Source organism: Chionomys nivalis, chromosome 9, assembly GCF_950005125.1.
Source record: "Chionomys nivalis chromosome 9, mChiNiv1.1, whole genome shotgun sequence".
Taxonomy (NCBI): Eukaryota; Metazoa; Chordata; class Mammalia; order Rodentia; family Cricetidae; genus Chionomys; species Chionomys nivalis.
In genome coordinates, this window is record NC_080094.1 from 22,143,011 (window position 1) to 22,164,228 (window position 21,218).

General features: G+C 47.4%; 2 protein-coding genes across 2 annotated transcripts in view; both read left to right on the plus strand.

Annotated features, from left to right (window-relative positions):
* The first annotated feature begins 1,909 nt into the window (after positions 1-1,909).
* Positions 1,910-5,384, plus strand: Gdf5 (growth differentiation factor 5). Its single transcript, XM_057781911.1, has 2 exons — positions 1,910-2,522; positions 4,510-5,384. The coding sequence occupies exons 1-2, from the start codon at positions 1,910-1,912 to the stop codon at positions 5,382-5,384; spliced, it is 1,488 nt and encodes a 495-aa protein (XP_057637894.1).
* A 9,619-nt stretch (positions 5,385-15,003) lies between these two features.
* LOC130882002 (ubiquinol-cytochrome-c reductase complex assembly factor 1) overlaps positions 15,004-21,218 on the plus strand; it is an 89,698-nt gene continuing 83,483 nt past the window's right edge. Inside the window, exons 1-2 of the mRNA XM_057781875.1 lie at positions 15,004-15,112; positions 19,836-19,940. Of these exons, the coding sequence (XP_057637858.1) occupies positions 15,089-15,112; positions 19,836-19,940 (129 nt within the window). The 5' untranslated portion in view covers positions 15,004-15,088. The remainder of the gene's footprint in view (positions 15,113-19,835; positions 19,941-21,218) is intronic.

Here is a 21,218-nt window from a genome sequence, read left to right on the forward strand (position 1 = left end):
CGGACTACTGACTTATACACCTAGTCTCCAGCAGAGAGTTTCGAGAAACCAACTTTAGCATATGAACGGATCTGTTAGGTCAGCTCCAAGAGTGGAGGATTAAAAAGGAAGGCTAGAGGAGGTAGTACAATTCTCTAATCCTATGCTGTAACCAAGGAGGTAGAGGTAGGGGGATCAGGACTTCAAGGGCAGCCTCAGCTAACTTTCACTGCTGGAGACTCTCTCTCAAGAAAAGAAAAGGAAAAGACCTTGGACTTGGGGAGCAGGGGGTCTGCAGCATAGAGTCTGCCTACTATGCTTGAGAGGCCTGTGATTTGATCCCTATCACCGCTATACTCAGTGTGTGAAGCTATTCCGCATGAAGCTGCTCCCCCTTCTCCATGACCTGAGTAAGTTGCTCATGGCTCTACAACACGGGTTCTCCAAAGGAAGGGTGTTTACGTACTTTAGCAAGATACTTTATAGAAACCCTTGGAGCTAGGTGGTGACACATGCCTGTAATTTCAGGATCTGGTAGGTGTAGGATCAGGAGTTCAAGGCCAGCCTTGGATACATAGTGAATCTGAGGCCAGCTTGGGTTACGTTACATGAGACCTTATCTAAAGAAGAGGAAAAGGAAGGAGAGGGGCACTCTGGAGTTGGGCAGGTATTCAGTTTTCTAAGCAGCCCATGAGAACTCGCTCTTCTAACTTCCTGCAGGGGTCGCTGCTGCCTTAGGCTGGGGCTGCCGCCTCTAGTCTCAGCCAGTTTCTTCTAAGAAAACTGGCGGTCTTGGGCAAAGGCTGAGTACACACACCCTGGACCTGTTTTCAGCCAAGGGGGCTACGGGATGGCAGAGCTTAGCCAATGGCATTTGGTGGGGGTGGTAGAGTGGGCACTGTTTGTTTTTTTTTTTCTGTTTCTGGGTCACAAGTTTATTAAAATAAAAGAAACTGTGGGTAAATGCTGCCATCTGTGCTGCCCCCCAACACACACACACACACACACACACACACACACACACACACACACACACACACACACCCCGGGTCCCAGACTAGACAGAGGGATTGAAACTGTTTTACAGTCAACTCCTAGGATGAGGACTTCACTGAAAACCTAGCTCACATACGCAATGCCTGCAGATCGCTGCAACTCGCTTCTCAGCATCTCTGCTCAGGATGGAGGGGTGGGCTGCTCAGGGAGGTGGAGGTGAAGACCCCTGAGTCTGCTCTGGGATGGGGAGGCCCCCTAAGCCTGAGTCCCGCTGTGGGGCTCTGAGCCAAGAGCCCCCGTGAGCCGTGGCCTCCGAAGGGCAGCGGTGATTTTTTTCACATAAATATATCGCACTTAAATGAATTTAGACAGCATGACATCAGAGAGTAATTAAATTGGTTTGGGTTGGAATTCCGTTTCCAATTCCTGAGTTTAGGTTTGTAAAAGATTTTTCGGAGCACCTGCAGGTTTGTGTGTGTGTGTGTGTGTGTGTGTGTGTGTGTAAGTATTTTCACTGGAAAGGATTCAAAATTAGAGGGAAAAAAAAAACTGGAGCGCACAGGCAGCATTACGCCATTCTTCCTTCTTGGAAAAATCCCTCAGCCTTATACAAGCCTCCTTCAAGCCCTCAGTCAGTTGTGCGGGAGAAAGGGGGCGGTCGGCTTTCTCCTTTCAAGAACGAGTTATTTTCAGCTGCTGACTGGAGACGGTGCACGTCTGGATACGGGAGCATTTCCACTATGGGACTGGATACAGACACACGCCCGGCGGACTTCAAGACGCTCAGACTGAGGAGAAAGCCCTGCCCGCTGCTGCTACTGCTGCTGCCGCCGCCGCTGCTCCAGAAGACCCACTCCTTCCGTGTTTTTTCCTGCCAAACCAGAGACACCTTCGCTGCCTTTCTCTGTGGTGTCAGTCAGCGGTTGGCCAGAGGATGAGACTCCCCAAACTCCTTACTTTTTTGCTTTGGCACCTGGCTTGGCTGGACCTGGAATTGATCTGCACTGTGTTGGGTGCCCCCGACTTAGGCCAGAGACCCCCAGGGGCCAGGCCAGGGTTGGCCAAAGCAGAGGCCAAGGAGAAGCCACCCTTGGCCCGGAACATCTTTAGGCCAGGGGGTCACAGCTATGGTGGGGGGGCCACCAATGCCAGGGCAAAGGGAAGCTCTGGGCAGACACAGACCAAGAAGGATGAGCCCAGAAAAATGCCCCCCAGATCAGGTGGGCCTGAAACCAAGTCAGGACACCCTCCCCAGACTAGGCAGCCTGCAGCACGGACTGTAACCCCAAAAGGACAGCTTCCTGGGGGCAAAGCATCCTCAAAAACAGGATCTGCCCCCAGCTCCTTCCTGCTGAAGAAGACCAGGGAGCCTGGGACCCCTCGAGAGCCCAAGGAGCCGTTCCGCCCACCCCCCATCACACCCCATGAATACATGCTCTCGCTGTACAGGACGCTGTCCGATGCTGACAGAAAGGGACGCAACAGCAGCGTGAAGTTGGAGGCTGGCCTGGCCAACACCATCACCAGCTTTATTGACAAAGGGCAAGGTGAGGGGGTGGGGTGGCAGGGAGGGGCATTTGTACAAACCCAGGACCTCCAAAGTCCTGGAGTGTGCAGGTGGGGTCAGTGTGTAGCTCCAGCCTAGGGTGGGAGTCTGGAGTTTATACATACCAAGTGCGGTACTAGGAGCACCTAGGGATCACCATGCCAGCTTCCGCAAGGTGCAGAATAGGCGCGAGAGCACAGAGAGGAGCTAAGATCTGCAGCTGGACACTAGACTCCAAGATCCACTCTTGATTACTGGGTCACACTTTGGTGTGGGTTGCAACACTAAAGTTTTTACGCCCCAGATTTTCCTCAGATAGCAACAAGAAAGCAACTTTAGGTCCCTGTGGGTCTTCAACTTTACCCTCAGAGAGGGGGGCAAAGGGTAGGATATGTGAAAACCCAAAGCGTATCTATCATCTTGGAGTCACAGCTGATCTAGGGACTAACTAACACTGTGAACCTAGAAGTCCCTTCTTCTCTGGGGTCTGTTTTCCTGTATGTCTACTGCATGGGCATTGGCCTGGGTGATACCTGAGCCCTGTGAACGCGAACGCCTTGCTTCTTGTCCTAATACGCCGCGTTCATCAGTAACCTGGGAGAACACTTGTCTCCCTTGCTTCTCCGGAGGTCTGCCCGCCTAGTGTTACGGACTCAATGCTTCCTCTCAACTTGCTGTGTGTTCTCAGCAAATCCCTTCCCTTCGTAGAGCCTCAGGTTCGCACAGTGCAGAGCTAGCTGGGCCGCTGGCAGTTCAGAGGCTCTGGTTCTGAGTCCTGGGACTTTGGCTGGCAGGGTGGGGGAGGGGCCAGAGAGTGGGAGAGGCTCCTCATTAGAGCTGGTCTGTAGGGGAATGACAAGGGGTGGGGGAGGTACAGAGGCAGCAGGTCTGGCAGAGGTGGGGGAGGTGGCCTGGCTGCCTGCCCAGCCAGGGAAAGCTGTGACCCCTCTAGGGCTCATAAAATAAGTCCTTGTGTCCCCCCAGCACTAAGGGGGTTTGGGGAGGGGGAGATGGAGAGTTTAAAGGCCTAATTAGTTACTTTCTAGAGCAATATTTGAATATTCCCTAATGGCATATTGGCATTTAGGAAGGAGGGCATGCTGATTCAGAGATACCACTGAGTTTCACACACAGAGAGAGAGAGAGAGAGAGAAAGAGAGAGAGAGAGAGAGAGAGAGAGAGAGAGAGAGAGAGAGAGAAAGGAGAAAGAGAGCCTGGTAAATGAATCACATACATACATACACATATATAGCATCAGTTTTCAAGTATTCATAGAAGCTCGACTGTACTTACTTGTGCCAATAGCATATGTATTACCTTATACACACTCATAAGCCCAATTGCACAAATACACACACACACACACACACACACACACACTGGAACACTCATGCATACAAAATTGTTAGGCTGGGAACTAGGGAAGCTGAGTTTCAGATTGGCCTGGCTATTAATTTGCCGTGTTACCTACATCAGTTTACTCCCCAGCTCTGTGCCTCGCCCACCCGTCAAGAACGCTAAGACCCTTAAGGTGGAAGAAGCTCAGAGTGTTGAAGTTCTAGGCTACAGTTCTCTTTCCATGCCCCGCAGCTAGATGACATTGAATGAGTCCCCTCATTTACTTGGCGGTTCAGGCTCCTCCTGTGGAAGAGGGGGTATCACATGCACATGCTACCTGTCTTCCATGTGGGAGATCATCATGCTGGCTCGTGGATGGGGTGGGCACTGGGAGAAGGCAGTTCTAGGCTATGACTCTAATATGTATATCATCAGCACGCAGCAGGGACACTCAGATCATACAAAGCGCCACACCTACCTCCATTTGGAAAAGGGCTCTTGGTGATTTGGGTATTGGCTTTGGCCATAGTGGGGAAGAGGTTAAAGAAATCTCGTTTGAGTGGGAGAGAGTTAGGTCCTCCCTGGAGGCCCCGAGGTGGCAGGCTGTCTCGGGAAAGTGACAGACATTGACTGCTGGCTGTTTTCTCCAGATGATCGAGGCCCTGTGGTCAGGAAGCAGAGGTACGTGTTTGACATTAGTGCTCTGGAGAAGGATGGGCTGTTGGGGGCTGAACTGCGGATCTTACGGAAGAAGCCCTTGGACATGGCCAAGCCAGCGGTCCCCAGTAGCGGGCGGGCTGCCCAGCTGAAGCTGTCCAGCTGCCCCAGCGGCCGGCAGCCGGCAGCCTTGCTGGATGTGCGCTCCGTGCCAGGCCTGGATGGGTCTGGCTGGGAGGTGTTCGACATCTGGAAACTCTTCCGAAATTTTAAGAACTCAGCGCAGCTGTGCCTGGAGCTGGAGGCCTGGGAACGGGGCCGGGCTGTGGACCTCCGTGGCCTGGGCTTTGAACGCGCTGCCCGACAGGTCCACGAGAAGGCCCTGTTCCTGGTATTTGGTCGTACGAAGAAACGGGACCTGTTCTTTAACGAGATTAAGGCCCGTTCTGGCCAGGATGACAAGACTGTGTATGAATACCTGTTTAGCCAGCGGCGGAAACGGCGGGCCCCACTGGCCAACCGCCAGGGCAAACGACCCAGCAAGAACCTCAAGGCTCGTTGCAGTCGTAAGGCTTTGCATGTCAACTTCAAGGACATGGGCTGGGACGACTGGATCATTGCGCCCCTTGAGTATGAGGCCTTCCATTGCGAAGGACTGTGTGAGTTCCCCTTGCGCTCCCACTTGGAGCCCACAAACCACGCCGTCATCCAGACCCTCATGAATTCCATGGACCCTGAGTCCACACCACCCACCTGTTGTGTGCCCACACGGCTGAGTCCCATTAGCATTCTCTTCATTGACTCCGCCAACAATGTGGTGTATAAACAGTACGAGGACATGGTCGTAGAATCTTGTGGCTGCAGGTAGCAGCACTGGCCCTCTTACAGGGTGGCACATCCAGAGAGAACCCCTCCACATGCCCCCGGAATCACAGAGGGGTTGTGAAGCTGCAGCCGGAAGTATCCTGAAAGCCTGCATGAAAGGGGATTTCAGCAGGCCTTATCTCTGGGTGTGGCCTGGGCTAATGAGTCCCCCACCTGAGGATTCCGGCCCTTCTGCTCCTCTGACGGGCAGAGATGGGCCCAAAGAACAGACTGAGTGGGACTGAGACCCAGGAAATGAGGCTCGGTCTCCATCTCTCCTGCCTGGGCCTCCTCCGTCTCCAGACTCTCCAGAGGAGCTGGTGCTATCCTGAGCCCTTCATGGGACAGTCACAGTGCTATCCCCTCCTTGAGTCACCTTTGTGCCTGTGACTTTCTACCCTTAGGGCAGAGGAGATGCTCACCTTCGGGGCTGGTCGAGCAGGGGACGTGGGAGGGATGAAGTGTAGGGGCGAAGAGTATGAGCCTATTAGACTGAAATGTACATTGATGAGATAAAAAGCTGAATCCTAATTCCTAACGTTGTGGCAGATTTCTTGTTTACTCCAGGGGACCCAGACCCCTTAGAGAGTTGCTGACCCTGAGCGGGAAGGTAGGTTGCTTCAGGTAAAAACTGTTTCTCTGGCTTGGACCCCACCCCCACGCCTGGGAACTGAAGTAGATCGGGGCAGAGAGTACAGCTGGTCAGGGCCAGTGCTCACCTCTTACCCCATTCCTGATCCTTCCAAAGGTCTATTGGTCCCCAGCTCCTTCTGTTCCATTGGGGCCTAGCAGAAAACAAGAGTTTTACATTCCTTAGTCAGTTCGCTGTCTCCAGAATGAAGCCTTAGGAGAGGAAGGAGCTTGATTGCCTTTAAACTCGTCTCCACCTCGTTCACCAGCACCTGCCCAGTCCAGGCTCCCTCTGCTTCCAGAATCACAGAGTTGACTGAGCCTCACTTTATTCCCCTGCCCGCCAAGGGTCTCCTCCTCCCTATGGCGGCATCTCCTTTCTGCCATTGACCATTGTTCTGGCATGGTCCAGCATGGTCTGGCTTGGGACCCCACTGCTGCTCTCTTGCTCTGTGTGACTGACCACAGCACTTCGCTGTTGTTCCCACAGCTCCTCCCTTTATATTCTACAAGTACATAATTACATACGAATCACCCACCTCCCTGCTGACCTCAGACAGACAATGCCAGGCCCAGCCCCACAGTGCTTCCTGCTTGGAACTTGGCCCACAGTAAATGCTCACTTCCTTCCCTTCGCTAGAATCTTTGGGGAGGTATGGGATGTGAACTTTCAGAGAGGAGAGTCCGCTGGTAGGGAAATTGAGGCACCTGGATCCCAGAGTGGAGGGCACAAGGCCAGATTCTACCTGGCTAGAGAGACACAAGAACCAGGAGACTCTGGTTCCCACCCAGAGGGCCTCAGAATTTTCCCCACCTCTCTCCAGCTGGGTCTTTGATTCCCAGGGCTGCCAGCCAAAGCTGTCTCAGGAGTAGGGATCCCTGCCCAACAATGGGCAGGTCTTGTGTCCTTTCCCTTTGGGTTGTCAGGACCTGAAGCAAGAGCCCAGTGCAGGGGGCAGCCTTCGTTTGAGCTGCCTCCTTGGTTTGGAGACCATTACCTGTCCCAGAGGGGCCAGACTGAGTCTGGAACTGAGTTCTCTCTGGCTTGGCTTCGTTGTGCTTGGCTAGTAGTGAGCCCAGGAGCTCTGGAAGTAAACAAAAGAGCTGGTGTGTGAGAGGAGAACGAGCCCAGAGGAAGGGGCCAGTGAGGCCAAGGAGACAGCAGTGGATACAGAGAGAGCAGTGTAGGAGTGAGGTGGCTCGAACCCACAGGCAGAGAGAGACAGCACGAAGGGGTCACAGGTGGCACTGGCCACTCTCAAGTACTTATTTCCTGGGTTGTGTATCTTTTGTTTCTTGAAAAGTTCTCCGTGCCTTAGTGCCAGCAGAGAGTAACCCGACTCACAGAGCTCTTCCTGTTGAAGGACTCGGCTTTGAGTGAATGGTCATAGTGCTGGCTGGACATCCCTGAAGCTTTCTTTCTCATCCCAGTCTGCCCTGGAGCTCTTTTTCTCAAAGGAACAATCCAGACTTTGTGGCCCCTACATTCAGCTCTAGGGATCCTGTCTGGCCACCAGGAGTGGCAAGAGTCCTTCCGTCTCAACCTTCAGATCAGGGCAATGGCCTCTTTGGAGAGCTCTCCTCCCCAGCACCGCACTGCCCACAGCCACAGGAAGCTGCGTTCCTATGTACTGCATTCTTGCTCAAAGAGTAGAGAACTTTCTGGGCTCAGGTGATGACTCGTTGGTAGAATACTTACCATACAGTGTGAGGACCTGCGTTTTGATTCCCAGCACCCACATAAAAATCAGACAACAGCAGTACCGTAATCCCAGTGTGGCATTGGCCACCCCAAGTATTTATTCCCCGGGTTGTAATCCCACTGCTTGAGAGGCAGAGATAGCAGATCCCTGGAGCTGCTGGCCAGCCAGCCTAGCCAAATCTTTGAGCTCCAGGTTCAGTGTGGGAGACCCTGTCTCAGAACACGAGGTGGGGAGCAGTTGAGGAAGACACCTGACATCAACCCATGGCCTCTACATGAATACACACGACACACATGCACACACACATACATGTGCACTTGGATGCTCATATGCACACAGAGACATACCCCCTCCCCGCCACAAAAACAACATAGGGCTTCTATTCTACTCCATAGTCCCCCAGCTCTGAAGGGTTCGAAAACCTGTGTAGTTTCAAACTTCAGTTTTGTCTTCTGTCAGTTAAAGGCCTTGGGGGCTGCAGAAAGGACTCAGCAGTTTGGAGTGCTTGCTGTCCTTGCTGAGGACCCGAGTTCAGTTCCCAGCACCCACATCAGGTGGTAATAAGCACCTGTGATTCCAGCTCCAGGGGATATGAGGCCTCTTCTGGCCTCTGTGGGTACCCTCATACATGACTGATGACGCATATAATGCGTGTGAATGCACACACACATGCATACAAACAAAAGTACATTTTAAGAAAAAGATACAGGCTTTGAACAAGACGTGGGTACTGCCATGTGGCCTGGCTGCCCCATGACTCACTACGTATCCGAGGCTGGTCCTTAGCCTTCTGAGATTGCAGGTTCGACTTGGGTCCTCATTTGAGAAAGGAGAGAAGTAAATGGCAAAAAGAGGGAAATGAAATAGAAGGGGAGGTGGTAAACATCATATTGATTACCTATTTCATTAAGTGAGCTGTGAGAACATGGAAGACACTCAACCTAGTAGAGTGAGTGGCGCGAAGATGGCACTCAATAAACACTAGAGTTTGTCTTTATTGTCACTCAGATTGTCCTAATAATAAGTAGTATGAAGACTAGGTGTGTGTGAGAGCTCCCCTTCCCCAAGTGGCAGCTGTGTGTGTGTAGTCCTCACAGTGTAGCGCTGGCTGTCCTGGAACTCTCAATGTTGATCAGGCTGGCCTTGAACTCACAGAGATCCACCTGCCTCTCTGACTCCCTAGCGCTGGGATTAAAGGTGTGCGCCACCACATCTAGCTCCTAAGAGGACCATTGACTTCTGTTTGTTTTGTTTTGTTTACCCAGAGGAGTGGCAGAGTGACAACCACATGTCTCCTGCAGATCTCCTCATTCCTATACCCACTCTTCTGGGCCCCTGAGTCCACTGACCCCTGTCTTGGCTAGCAATGGAGTCACCTCCATGACTTGACTCCCTGGCCCCAAAACTATCTCTCCTTAGGGACACACCATGCTGTTAGTTCCTTGGGAAAAATAGCGGAGCAGAGTTTAGGGCAGGAAACATGAGAGGCCCAGAGGGGAGGAAAGAGGGGAGGCTTCCAGCTCTCTGCTCCTGATCGCTGGGCCCTTTCCACTTCCTGTGTCCCAGGGTCACAACAGGAGGAACAGCTTCTCCAGTGCTGGGACACATAACCTTGGGAAGACTTACAGCTCTCATTCTGACTCAGCTGTCTCTCCTGATTTGAACACACATGTAAGGAAGCACAGTAAGGCTGGGCTAGTCACACAAGTGGGAATCAGCAAGTTCCAGCCCTGGCTCTTCCACTTTCCAGCTAAGTGGTCCAGGCTGCTAGTTAACCTCTCCAAGCCTCAGTTTCCTTGTCTGTAAAAGAAATGGACAATATAAAAGTTATAAATCTGGGGCTTGAGGGATGACTCAGTTGTTAAAAGCACTTGCTGTTCTTGTAGAAGGCCTGTGTTTGGTTCCCTGTACCCACACAGCAGCTCACAACTACCCGTAACTCTAGGTCCAGAGGAGCCAGCATCCTTTCTGGTCTCTGTGGGCACCGTCCATCCATGTGCCACACATACCTACACACAGGGAAACACTCAGACACATGAAATAAAACATATAAATCATTGGGCAGTGGTAGTGCATGCCTTTAATCCTAGCACTTGGAAGGCAGAGGCAGGCAGATCTCTGTGAGTTTGAGGCCAGCCTAATTTACAAAGTGAGTTCCAGGGCAGCTAGGACTGTTGCACAGAAAAATCCTATCTTGAAAAACCAATATATAAATGTAAAGGTCTTGAAAAATTATAAACCCTTAGACTCAGAATATGAGGGTATTTAGCAATTTTATCAATGAATGGCTCTTTTTTTTAAAAAAAATATTTATTTATTTATTATGTATACAATATTCTGTCTGTGTGTATGCCTGAAGGCCAGAAGAGGGCACCGGACCTCAATACAGATGGTTGTGAGCCACCATGTGGTTGCTGGGAATTGAACTCAGGACCTTTGGAAGAGCAGGCAATGCTCTTAACCTCTGAGCCATCTCTCCAGCCCCCAATGAATGACTCTTTGATCTAGTCATTCATTCATTGATTAATGAACAGTTGCTGAAGGTCTAATCAGGCACAGACGCTGTACTGATTGTTAGGATAATGATAGAAGTATTGCATGTGTTTACCAAAGGCTTGCCATGTGCCAGGTTCTTGTACTTAACTCTTTATGGGACGTTTCATACTTATAATGTTCTTAAGGTTCATGCATGAGTGAAAAAGAAAACAAAGAACCGAAATCATGTTGGGATAAGGAAGGCTTGAAGAGAGTAGATGAAATAGAAAAGCAAGAAAAGCTCTATCCATTTAAATCCATGATACCAACTCCATCAGTAAGTATGGGATATGAAAAACGTGGTTTCACCAACTTCAGATGGGAAGAACACGACATTGTAGGTGTCTGTGAAGGCTATGGAATTGATGGAATGTAATATGTCTGCCTGAATGCTATAACAAGTATGATATAAGAGCTTCAGGACTGGGACAATAGTTCATAGTTCAGAGGTATACTGACTTGTCTAGCATGTGCAAGACTCTGGGATTGTACCCTAACCCTGCAAGAAAAAGAAAAAATAAAAGTAGACAAAAGTGCTCATTACATGAATATGTCACTATACCTGGTTTTGTTTTAGAGACCTTTGAGGTTTTGTTTAGTTTTATTGATTTTTATTGAGCTCTACATTTTTCTCTGCTCCCCTCCCTGCCTCTCCCCTCCCCTGTTCAACCCTCCCCCAAGATCTCCATGCTCCCAATTTACTCAGGAGACATTGTCTTTTTCTACTTTCTACTTCCCTTGTAAGTCTCTCTTAGTGTCCACATTGTTGTCTAAATTCTCTGGGTTTGTGGTTTGTAGGCTGGTTTTCTTTGCTTTATGTTTAAAAACCACCTATCAGTGAGTACATGTGATAATTGTCTTTCTGTGTCTGGGATACCTCACTCAAAATAATGTTTTCTAGCTCCCTCCATTTTCCTGCAAAATTCAAGCTGTCGTTATTTTTTTCTGCTGTGTAGTACTCCATTGTGTAAATATATCACATTTTCCTTATCCATTCTTCGGTCGAGGGGCATTTAGGTTGTTTCCAGGTTCTGGCTATGACAAAGCTGCTATGAACATAGTTGAGCACATGTTCTTGTGGCACGAGTGAGCATCCTTTGGATATATACCCAACAGTGGTATTACTGGGTCTTGAGGAAGGTTGTTTCCTAATTTTCTGAGAAATCACCACACTGACATCCACAGGGGTTGTACCAGCTTGCACTCCCACCAGCAATGCAGGAGTGTTCCCTTTTCCCCACAACCTCTCCAGCGTAAGTTGTCATCAGTGTTTTTGATCTTGGCCATTCTTACAGGTGTTAGATGGAATCTCAGAGTTGTTTTGATTTGCATTTCTCTGACAACTAAGGATGTTGAACATTTCTTTAAGTGTCTTTCAGTCATTTTAGACTCTTCTGTTGAGAGTTCTCTGTTTAGGTCTGTACTCCATTTTTTTTATTGGATTATGTGATCTTTTGGTGTCCAATTTCTTGAGTTCTTTGTATATTTTGGAGATCAGACCTCTGTCTGATGTGGGGTTAGTGAAGATCTTTTCCTATTCTGTAGGCTTTTGTTTTGTCTTGTTGACTGTGTCCTTTGCTTTACAGAAGCTTTTCAGTTTCAGGAGGTCCCATTTATTAATTGTTTCTCTCAGTGTCTGTGCTGCTGGGGTTATATTTAGGAAGTGGTCCCCCGTGCCAATGTGTTCAAGTGTACTTCCTATTTTCTCTTCTATAAGATTCAGTGTGACTGGTTTTATGTTGAGGTCTTTGATCCATTTGGACTTGAGTTTTGTGCATGGTGATAGATATGGGTCTATTTTCATTCTTCTACGTGTTGATGATATCCAGTTATGCCAGCACCACTTGTTAAATATGCTTTCTCTTTTCCATTTGATATTTTTTGCTTCCTTGTTAAAAATCAGGTGTTCAAAGATGTGTGGATTGATATCCTTCTATTTGGTTCCATTGGTCCTCCTGTCTGTTCTTATGCCAGTACCAGCTGTTTTCAGTACTTTAGCTCTGTAGTAGAGTTTGAAGTCAGGGATTGTGATACTTCCAGAAGTTCTATTATTGTACAGGATTGTTTTAGCTATTCTGGGTTTTTTGTTTTCCATATGAAGTTGAGTACCATTCTTTTGAGGTCTGTGAAGAATTTTGCTGGGATTTTGATGGGCATTGTGTTGAATCTATAAGACTTTTGTTGTAGGAGAGGCTGCTTGTTTGTTTCCTGGCCACCCAGACTTCCAAAATACAGATACTGTATTAATTAAATCACTGCTTGGCCTATTACCTCTAACTTCTTATTGGCTAGCTGTTACATATTAATTTAACCCATTTCCATTATTTTATATTTTAGCACAATGCTCGTGGCCTACTGGCAAGGTTCTGGCATTGTTTCTGGAGGCAACTCCATGGCTTCTCCTCACTCCACCTTCCTTTTCCCAGCATTCAGTTTAGTTTTCCCCACCTATCTACTCTGCCCTATCATGCCAAGCTAGTTTCTTTATTCATTAACCAATAAAAGCAATATATATATATACAGAAGGACCTCCCACACCATTTCCCCTTTTCTGTTTAAATAAAAAAGGTTTTCACTTTAACATAGTAAAATTATATATAACAAAACAGGTATCAAGCAAGAATTACAGTTGTAATATTTATATCTACTTTATCTTTTATCATAACTAAGGAAAACTGGTACATTTTCTAAGAGAAAAAAATATATCTATACATACAGAAGACCTGGAAGAATGGCCTGGGTAAGGTGGCTGGGGAGTTAGCAGACCCGAGTTTAGACTCGAGCATCCATGTGAAAACCAGGCATACACAGTCTCCACTGGAGCATTTTAGTCAGCCAGTCTAGCCAAATTAGCAACCTTCAGGTTCAGTTAAAGAACTTGTCTAGGGCTGGAGAGATGGCTCAGAGGTTAAGAGCATTAATTGTTCTTCCAGAGGTCCTGAGTTTAATTCTCAGCAACGATATGGTGGTTCACAACCATCTATAATGAGATTTGATACCTTCTTCTGGCTTGCAGGTAAACATGCATACAGACAATTACATACATAATAAATAAATGAATCTAAGAAAGACAGAAAGAGAGAGAGAGAGACTTGGTGGTGATGGTGTATACCTTTAATCCCAGCACCAGGGAGGCAATGGCCGAAGGATCTCTGTGGGTTTGAGAATAGCCTGGTCTACATAGACAATTCTAGGAGAGCCAGGGCTACACAGAGAGACCCTGACTCAAAAAACAAACAAACAAAAAATATAGTGAGGCCAGTAAGATAGTTTAGTGCATATAAAGCATTTACTGTACAGTCCTAGGAGATCAAATTATAGTTAAACCTGAAATGGTCTCAGCAAGAATACAAGATGGATTGCAGGGAGTGGTGGCTTAGGCCTTTACTCCCAACACCTGGGAGGTAGAGGTAGGCAGTTCTCTGTGTGTTGCAGGCCAGTTTGGTCTACAAAGTGAGTTCCAGGACAGCGAGGGCTGTCACATAGAGAAACCGTGTCTCAAAAAACAAAAAGACTGAAAACAAGATGGAGGAAACTTTGCTTTGTATTGCCCTGTCAAAAGCTTAATTTAGTCATTCTGCATGTAAACATTTAAAAACAAATTTGATAAATATACAGAATTGTGCCAGATGTGGAGGCAGTCGGGAGGCAGAGGTAGTTGGTTCTCAGTGAGTTCCAGGCTTGCCACGGCTACATAGTGAGACCTGCTCCAAAAACAAAAGCAAATTTGCGGGGTGGGCACAGTGTCATAGCCTGTAATCCTAGCACTTGGGAGGCAGAGGCAGAGGAGGGTCAGGACTTCAAGGCCAGCCTCGGGTATGGAGAGCCTGCGGTCAGCCTGGGCTACAAGAAATTTTGTTTAAAAGAAACAAAAATATCATCCTGTATCCCATTTTATATGTCACTTCCTCAGATAGGCTTTTCCTGGCGAAGTTGGCTAAGTAGTTGCATGTATTATTGTTTTTACTAGCGATTTATCAGTTTTTATTTTTCTCAGGAGTTGCCTGGACAAACCTACCCGTACTTTCCCCAACCAGCTCATGAGAGCCACAGCGCTGCCAGGCACGGGACGGTGTCCAGTATGTAGGGAACACTCAGTGGCTCTTTATTGACTGGGTGGAGAGGAAGTGCTTGAACCGCTACCTCTTCGCCTCTCGGTCTATTCATTTACTAATTCTGCCCCCACGCCCCAGACAGGGTTTCTCTGAGTAGCCCCAGTGAGGACCAGGTCGGCCCTGAATTCAAGAGATCTGCTTGCCTCTGCCTCCCGAGTGCTAGAATAAAAGGCATGGGCCACCACCGCCAGGCTATTCTTTCACTAATTCTTCCCTATCAATATTCAAAGACGCTCCTTTTAATTAGCCAACCACGAGCCCCAAGTCCCTCTTCGGCCAGGCGTCAGGTCTGGCAAGTGACAACCTCCTTTCCAGGACTGTGCTCTTAGGTTCTCAGACTTCTGGGCTTTTTTTTAAACTACTGGGACACCCGAGGTCCTGTCCCCTGCAGCCCGGTCGTCTCCTGAGGGTGGAGGCAGGGAAGGAAGGGCTGTCAAGGGGCTACCGAAGGGTGAGTGGGATGTGGGGCCGGGGTCCAGGAGGCGGTGTGGGGGAAGAACTTGAACCCTTGTGACGCACAGCTGGGACATAAGACCCGCGAGGAGACGCGCGCCCTGGAACCCCATTCAGATCCAAGGCGGGAAAATCGCGGGTGCGCAGTGCGACATCTACGCCTGCGCTGCGGGCGCCCGACTACCTTTAGCAAGAGGGCAGCGTCCTGAGGGGGTGGTGACAACCGGGATTCCGGAAGCCCACCCTTCACCCGGAAATGATCGCGGGGGAACATGGCGTTGCTGGTGCGAGTCCTTGTGAGTGCAGGAATACTTTTCTATAGACGCTCACGCGTCTCCAGGTTGGGATTGGAGAGGGCGGGGCGGGAGAGCTGGGGAGAAGTGGGGGAGCCTGTGCCACAGCTCGGTTGCGTGGCCGCCTTTCCACAGCTTTCCCTCATTTTGGCCTTGGCTTCTCCGCTTTTTTTTTTAGAAGGTAGTGACCTCGGATCTTTATGCGATGAGGATCACTCTCTGGGAGAAGAGCGCGGGGGCACTTACTGGAGTAGCGGGGGATTGGGGGGCGTCTAGTCCACGTCTGTCACAATGTGACCTTGAGTATGAGATACTGGGGGTTCCAGGTCCACGTGAAAAATGACATGTGTCTCCTTGTAGTCTGTTGTCTGTTGGGAGCTGCGAACCCCCAGATCCAGAATTTCTTGTAAACAACTTGTTTTCCTCTGATCTGAGTGCCTACAGTTGCTCTGAGCACGAGACCCTCAGGAGTTCCTGATGGCAGGAGAGTGGTTTCTGGTGCGTTTGCCTGGGGCGTGGCTGTCCCTGTCTAAGCTGCCCCTGGACACAATAAAGGGGGCATTCTTGGGGCATTCCTGTTTCAAGGATTTTGGCATCAAGGATGACCTGTGTCTCTGTCTCTGTGAGTCTTTGTGTGTTTCAGTCTCCAGCCCCTTGCCCGGTTCATGAACTGTATGATGGGCTTTTTTTTAGGTTTGTTTCAGAGACTTTGAATGAATTCTCGTATAGTTTAGTGGAATGCATAGTTATCAGAGCAAAAGCTTCAGGAGAAGCGGCCCTGGAACTTTCACTGTCTAGTACAGATAATATTTGGTACAACCTAACACTGGTTGAATGAATGAATGAAGAAAAAGAAAGATTTCTAGACTCCTAATCTTTATGGGGAGCTCACGTCCCTCCTGAGATTTGGCCTTAAATCCTCTTGAGAAAGTCACTCCTGACCTCCAGGAAGGGTCAAGAACATGACAACGGAGTTCCTAGTCACCAAGGCATGGGCCAGTTTGTAATTTTCGTCAGGTATTTGCAAAACTTGGTCAAGAGCACTGTTTGATGTAGCAGTCCTACCTTTGGCTATCTTTTGAATTGTTATTTTATATGTTTTTAGTAATTTATATGTGAATAACTACATTTCTACTTGTGTTCCTTGCCGCCCTAGCAAAGTGCAAAGTTGCTGCTCAGGAAATTTAGTTTGAGGTGTCTTCCTGTTGCCTAGAAGGATTCATTTGCTGAACTAATTCCAGATGCTAAGACAGAAGCTGAATTAAGATCTGAGGATGGCTGAGGGAATGGCAATTGGTCTATTATAAATTCTCTGTGTGTGTGTGTTGAGGGTTAAACCCAAGGTCTCACGCATGCTAGATAAAGAATTTACTGTTGAGCCCTAAATTAGTTTTGGAGACAGATAATTTGGGGAAATAGAAAACAAAAATTTATTGGGCTGGAGACCTGAAATGTACACCTTGATTTGCCTTGGAGATTTGTGCCCAGCTCTTTTAAATTTCTTGACCCTGAGCATAGGAATTATTACACGCTCATTTCCTCTTTGTTAACAGCATCCACAAAAACCACCTCTCAACTGCCCTCTATTAGTTGGGCTTCTTTCTTTATTTCCTATTTATCTTTCTTGGAACAAAAATGCAAGGTTAGATAAAGAAGATCTCTTTAGAGCCAGGCGATGGTGGTGCCCACCTTTAATCCCAGCACTTGGGAGGCAGAGGCAGGCCCAGGCCTGAACTACAAAGGAAGTTTCAGGATAGCCAGAACTGTTACACAGAGAAATCCTGTCTCGAAAAACAAAACAAAAGAAAAGAAAAATCTCTTTAGGTTTTCTTATACATTGTAACAGAGCTTGATGTACTATGATAATTCTCCTAGGGCTAGTTCAAAGTGGAAATCTGTAGCAGGTGTTTATTGCTCACAGCGCTGGGCGGGAGATTTGGGTTGGGCACTGCAATTGGAAAGGCCTTCACAAATCCGCACAGGTGAACCTCTTCGGGATCTGGAAAGTAGCAGGGGAGTTTTGTTTCCACCACCTGCTATAGATGGAATCTTGAGTAAGCATCTGACTTCTCTGAGCCTCAGATTTTCTTTCTTGGTTTTTTTTTGAGGCGCGCGCGCGCGCGCGTGTGTGTGTGTGTGTGTGTGTGTGTAGCTTGACTGTCCTGGAACTTGTTCTGTAGACTAGGCTGGCCTTGATCTTAGCAATCCTCCTGCCTCTGCCTCCTGAGTACTAGGATTATATTCGTGTGCCACCACTGCCTGGTGCCTCAGATTTTTTTCTTTTTTCTTTTCTCTTTTCTCTTTCCCCTCCCTCCCTCCCTCCCTCCCTCCCTCCCTCCCTCCCTCCCTCCCTCCCTCCCTCCCTCCCTTCTTTCCTGTGTTCCTTTTTTGGAACCTGTGTAGGTTTGGCTACAACTTGCCCTTTAAACTAGGTTAACCTTGATCTCAGAGTTCTGATTTATCTGTGCACATGCCCAGGCACACATGCTGCACTGAATGTGGAGGTCAAATGACAACTGTGGGTGTTGTCTCCTACCTTGTGTGTCCTGGGGCTAAAATTTAGGCCATCTGGTTGCCCTTTCCCAGTGAGCCATCTCACTGGCCCCAGATTTTTAAAATTAGTGATTTTGTTAGATTCTGTCAAGAATTAATAAAAACTATGTTTCTATGGTGATGATTTCTTCTCTTTTGAGACAGTGTCTTAAATGCCTCAGGCTGAACTTGAACTTGGGTATAACATAGAACTCAGATCCTCCTTCACCTCTCCAGTGCTGGGATTATAGGCATGCTCCACTATGTCTGGTTTATATGGTGCTAGCAGTGGAAGTCTGGGACCAGAATTACAGTCAGCCATGAGCTGCCTTGTGAGCGTTGGGAACTGAACCCAGTTTCTCTGCAAGAACAAGGGCTTCTAACCACTAAGCCAGCTTGTCAGCCCATTTAGCACCCTTTCATTTTATTCTGAAGGAAGAATTTCTGGAAGTTCTGTTTGTAGTTTACACATTTTTTTTTTAAATATTTATTATGTATACAATATTCTTTCCGCATGTATGCCTGAAGGCCAGAAGAGGGCACCAGGTCTCATTACAGATTGTTGTGAGCCACCATGTGGTTGCTGGGAATTGAACTCAGGACCTTTGGAAGAGCAGGCAATGCCCTTAACCACTGAGCCATCTCTCCAGCCCCTGTAGTTTACACATTCTTTATTGTTTTTCAAGACAGGATTTCTCTTTGTAGCTCTAGCTGTCCTGGAACTCACTCTGTAGACCAGGCTTGAGCTCACAGAGATCTGCCTGCCTCTGCTGCCTGAGTGCTGGGATTAAAGACATGTACCATCAATGCCTGCCTTTTTTAAATTTATTTTAAATTTTTTTTTTTTTTTTTTGGTTTTTCGAGACAGGGTTTTTCTGTCGCTCTGGAGCCTGTCCTGGAACTAGCTCTTGTAGACCAGGCTGGCCTCGAACTCACAGAGATCCCCCCTGCCTCTGTCTCCTGAGTGCTGGGATTAAAGGCGTGCACCACCACCGCCCGGCCTAATTTTAATTTTTTAAAGGATGACTCTAGACCTTATTATATTTATTTGCTTACTTGCTTAATTTCATGTTTGTGAGCATGCACACCATGATGGAGAGGTCAGAAGAGTACTCAAAGGGGTTGGCTCTGCTTCCACGAAAGGGGCTAGGGTACCTCACTCAGGGGGCATGACAGCAAGTCATAGTGCAAGCTCAAATATGTTATATTTTTTTAGGATTTTTTTTTTTTTTTAATATTCATGTGTAAGTACATGGGGGAGCACAAGTGCCAGCAGAGGCCAGAAGAGGGCATTAGATCTCCTGGAACTGGAGTTACAGGCTGTTCTGAGCCACCATGTGGGTGCTGAGAATCGACCCCTAGAAGTGTTTGACACCCAGTGCTCTGAACCACTGAATTGTCTCTTTAGTGCCACCCCCTACCCCCTCACCCCCAGTATGCTGTTTTAATTGGTTTGAAACTTTACAAATAGTTCTACCTCCAGATTAGAATTAGAAGGACTTCAAGGTAAACTCTTCTCTTTTGGTTTCTTAAATGTGCCTGGGTTGGGGCTGGAAAGATGGCTTAGTGGTTAAGAGCACTGGCTGTTCTTCCAGAGGTTGTGAGTTCAATTTCCAGCCACCGCATCTGTAATGAGATCTGGTGCCCTCTTCTGGCACGTGGGCATACATGGAGGCAGAATGTTGTATACATAATAAATAAATAAATCTTTTAAAAAAATGTGCATGGGTTCTGGAGGTAGCTACCTGGGTTCCAGTATTAATACTAAAGCTGTCATTTATTAACTTGGTGACATTGGGGAGTTGTTGATACACATTTTTTTTTTTTTTGTATGAATAGGATAGTAACAATACACTTAGCTTACTCAATGGCACTCTGGCAATTGTAAGCTTTAAGAGATTGGTTCCTTCACCCAACCAGTCCTGTCCTTAGAGTCAAGTCATTGGCATAAAGTTCGAAAGTACTTGTTAGGAAGGACAAGACACTCATCTGAATTCCAGGAGGTTTAGGAGCTTTTGCTAGGACCCAAACTTGAAGGCTGAATATGTATTTCTTCTCCCCCAACCCTTTTGAGAAAAAGGTCTCACTATGTGGCCTTGGCTGGCCTGGAATTTCCTATGTCAGTCTGACTGGCCTTAGAAGATTCTCCACCTAGGTGTATTCCACAATTCCTGATAATGTTTTTCTTTTCTAGAGGAACCAGACTAGCATCTCCCAGTGGGTTCCAATATGCAGCCACCTGGTATCAGTATCTCCTACCCCAAGACAGTGGGACAGGACTCTCTCCAGCACTTCCCAGGTAAAGTTTGTTCTTTTGGTTGGTATGAAACCTTATTTATGTGCAAACCACACTGATGGAAAAGCCCGTGAGACCCCTCTGGGTCTCTATGATGTCGGTCCAAGAACTTAGCTTGGGATACCATGTCACAGCCTGATGTTTTTTTTACTGTTAGGGACCTTTTCCAGTTATTCATTGTAGAGTTATTTTATGCTACTTTTCTTTGGGTGACAAAATATTTTCTTTTTTTTTTCTCTTTTTTTTCTTTGTTTTTTAGAATTTATTTATTTATTATGTGTGCCTGCACACCAGAAGAGGACATCAGATCTAATGACAGATGGTTGTGAGCCACGATGTGGTTGCTGGGAATTAAACTCAGGACCTCTAGAAGAGCAGTCAGTGCTCTTAACTACTGAGCCATCTCTCCAGCCCTCATATTTCTTTTTCTTTATGGACTTAAAGTCCAAGGCACGATTATTTAAGGCCTTAGTTTACCTTTGACCAGATGGTTTGTTGTGACGTCTTGAACCCTGGACTGTTGTATGAGACCACCAATTAGTTCCTGGCTGCTCAGCCCCAAAATAACCACATAGAAACTTTATTATTTGCAATACTGTTTGGCCAATAGCTTAAGTGTCTTTCTGGCTAACTCATATCTTAAATTAACCCATTTCTATTAGTTTGTATTTTACCATGAGGCTTGTGGCCTACCGACAAGGTTCCAGCTGGCGGCTCCATGACTTCTCCTTCACTCCACCTTCTTTCTCCCAGCATTCAGTTTAGTTTTTCCCACTTAGCTCTACTCTGCCCTATCAACAGGCCAAGCCAGTTTCTTTCTTTCTTTTTTTTTTTTTTTTTAATTTTTCGAGACAGGGTTTCTCTGTGGCTTTTTGGTTCCTGTCCTGGAACTAGCTCTTGTAGACCAGGCTGGCCTCAAACTCACAGAGATCCACCTGCCTCTGTCTCCTGAGTGCTGGGATTAAAGGCGTGCGCCACCACCGCCTGGCTTGCCAGTTTCTTTATTAACCAGTTAAAGCAACACATCAGGAAGGACTTTCCACATCATTTCCTCTCTTCTGTTTAAATAAAAAAGGTTTTCACTTTAACATAGTAAAATTACATATAACAAAACAGGTATCAAGCAAGAATTACAGTTGCAATATTTATATCTACTTTATCTTTTATCATAACTAAAGAAAACTATATCTATTTTTCAACTCCATCAAAACTCCAGAAGGATATAATATTAACTAAGTAAACAGAAAGTGCACTGTCATCAACTTCTAAAACTCTAGAATT

Coding starts and splice junctions, on each gene's coding strand:
- Gdf5 (XM_057781911.1), top strand. CDS start 1,910: ATGAGACTCCCCAAACTCCTTACTTTTTTGCTTTGGCACCTGGCTTGG. Junction 2,523..4,509: donor CTTTATTGACAAAGGGCAAG/GTGAGGGGGTGG, acceptor TGTTTTCTCCAG/ATGATCGAGGCCCTGTGGTC.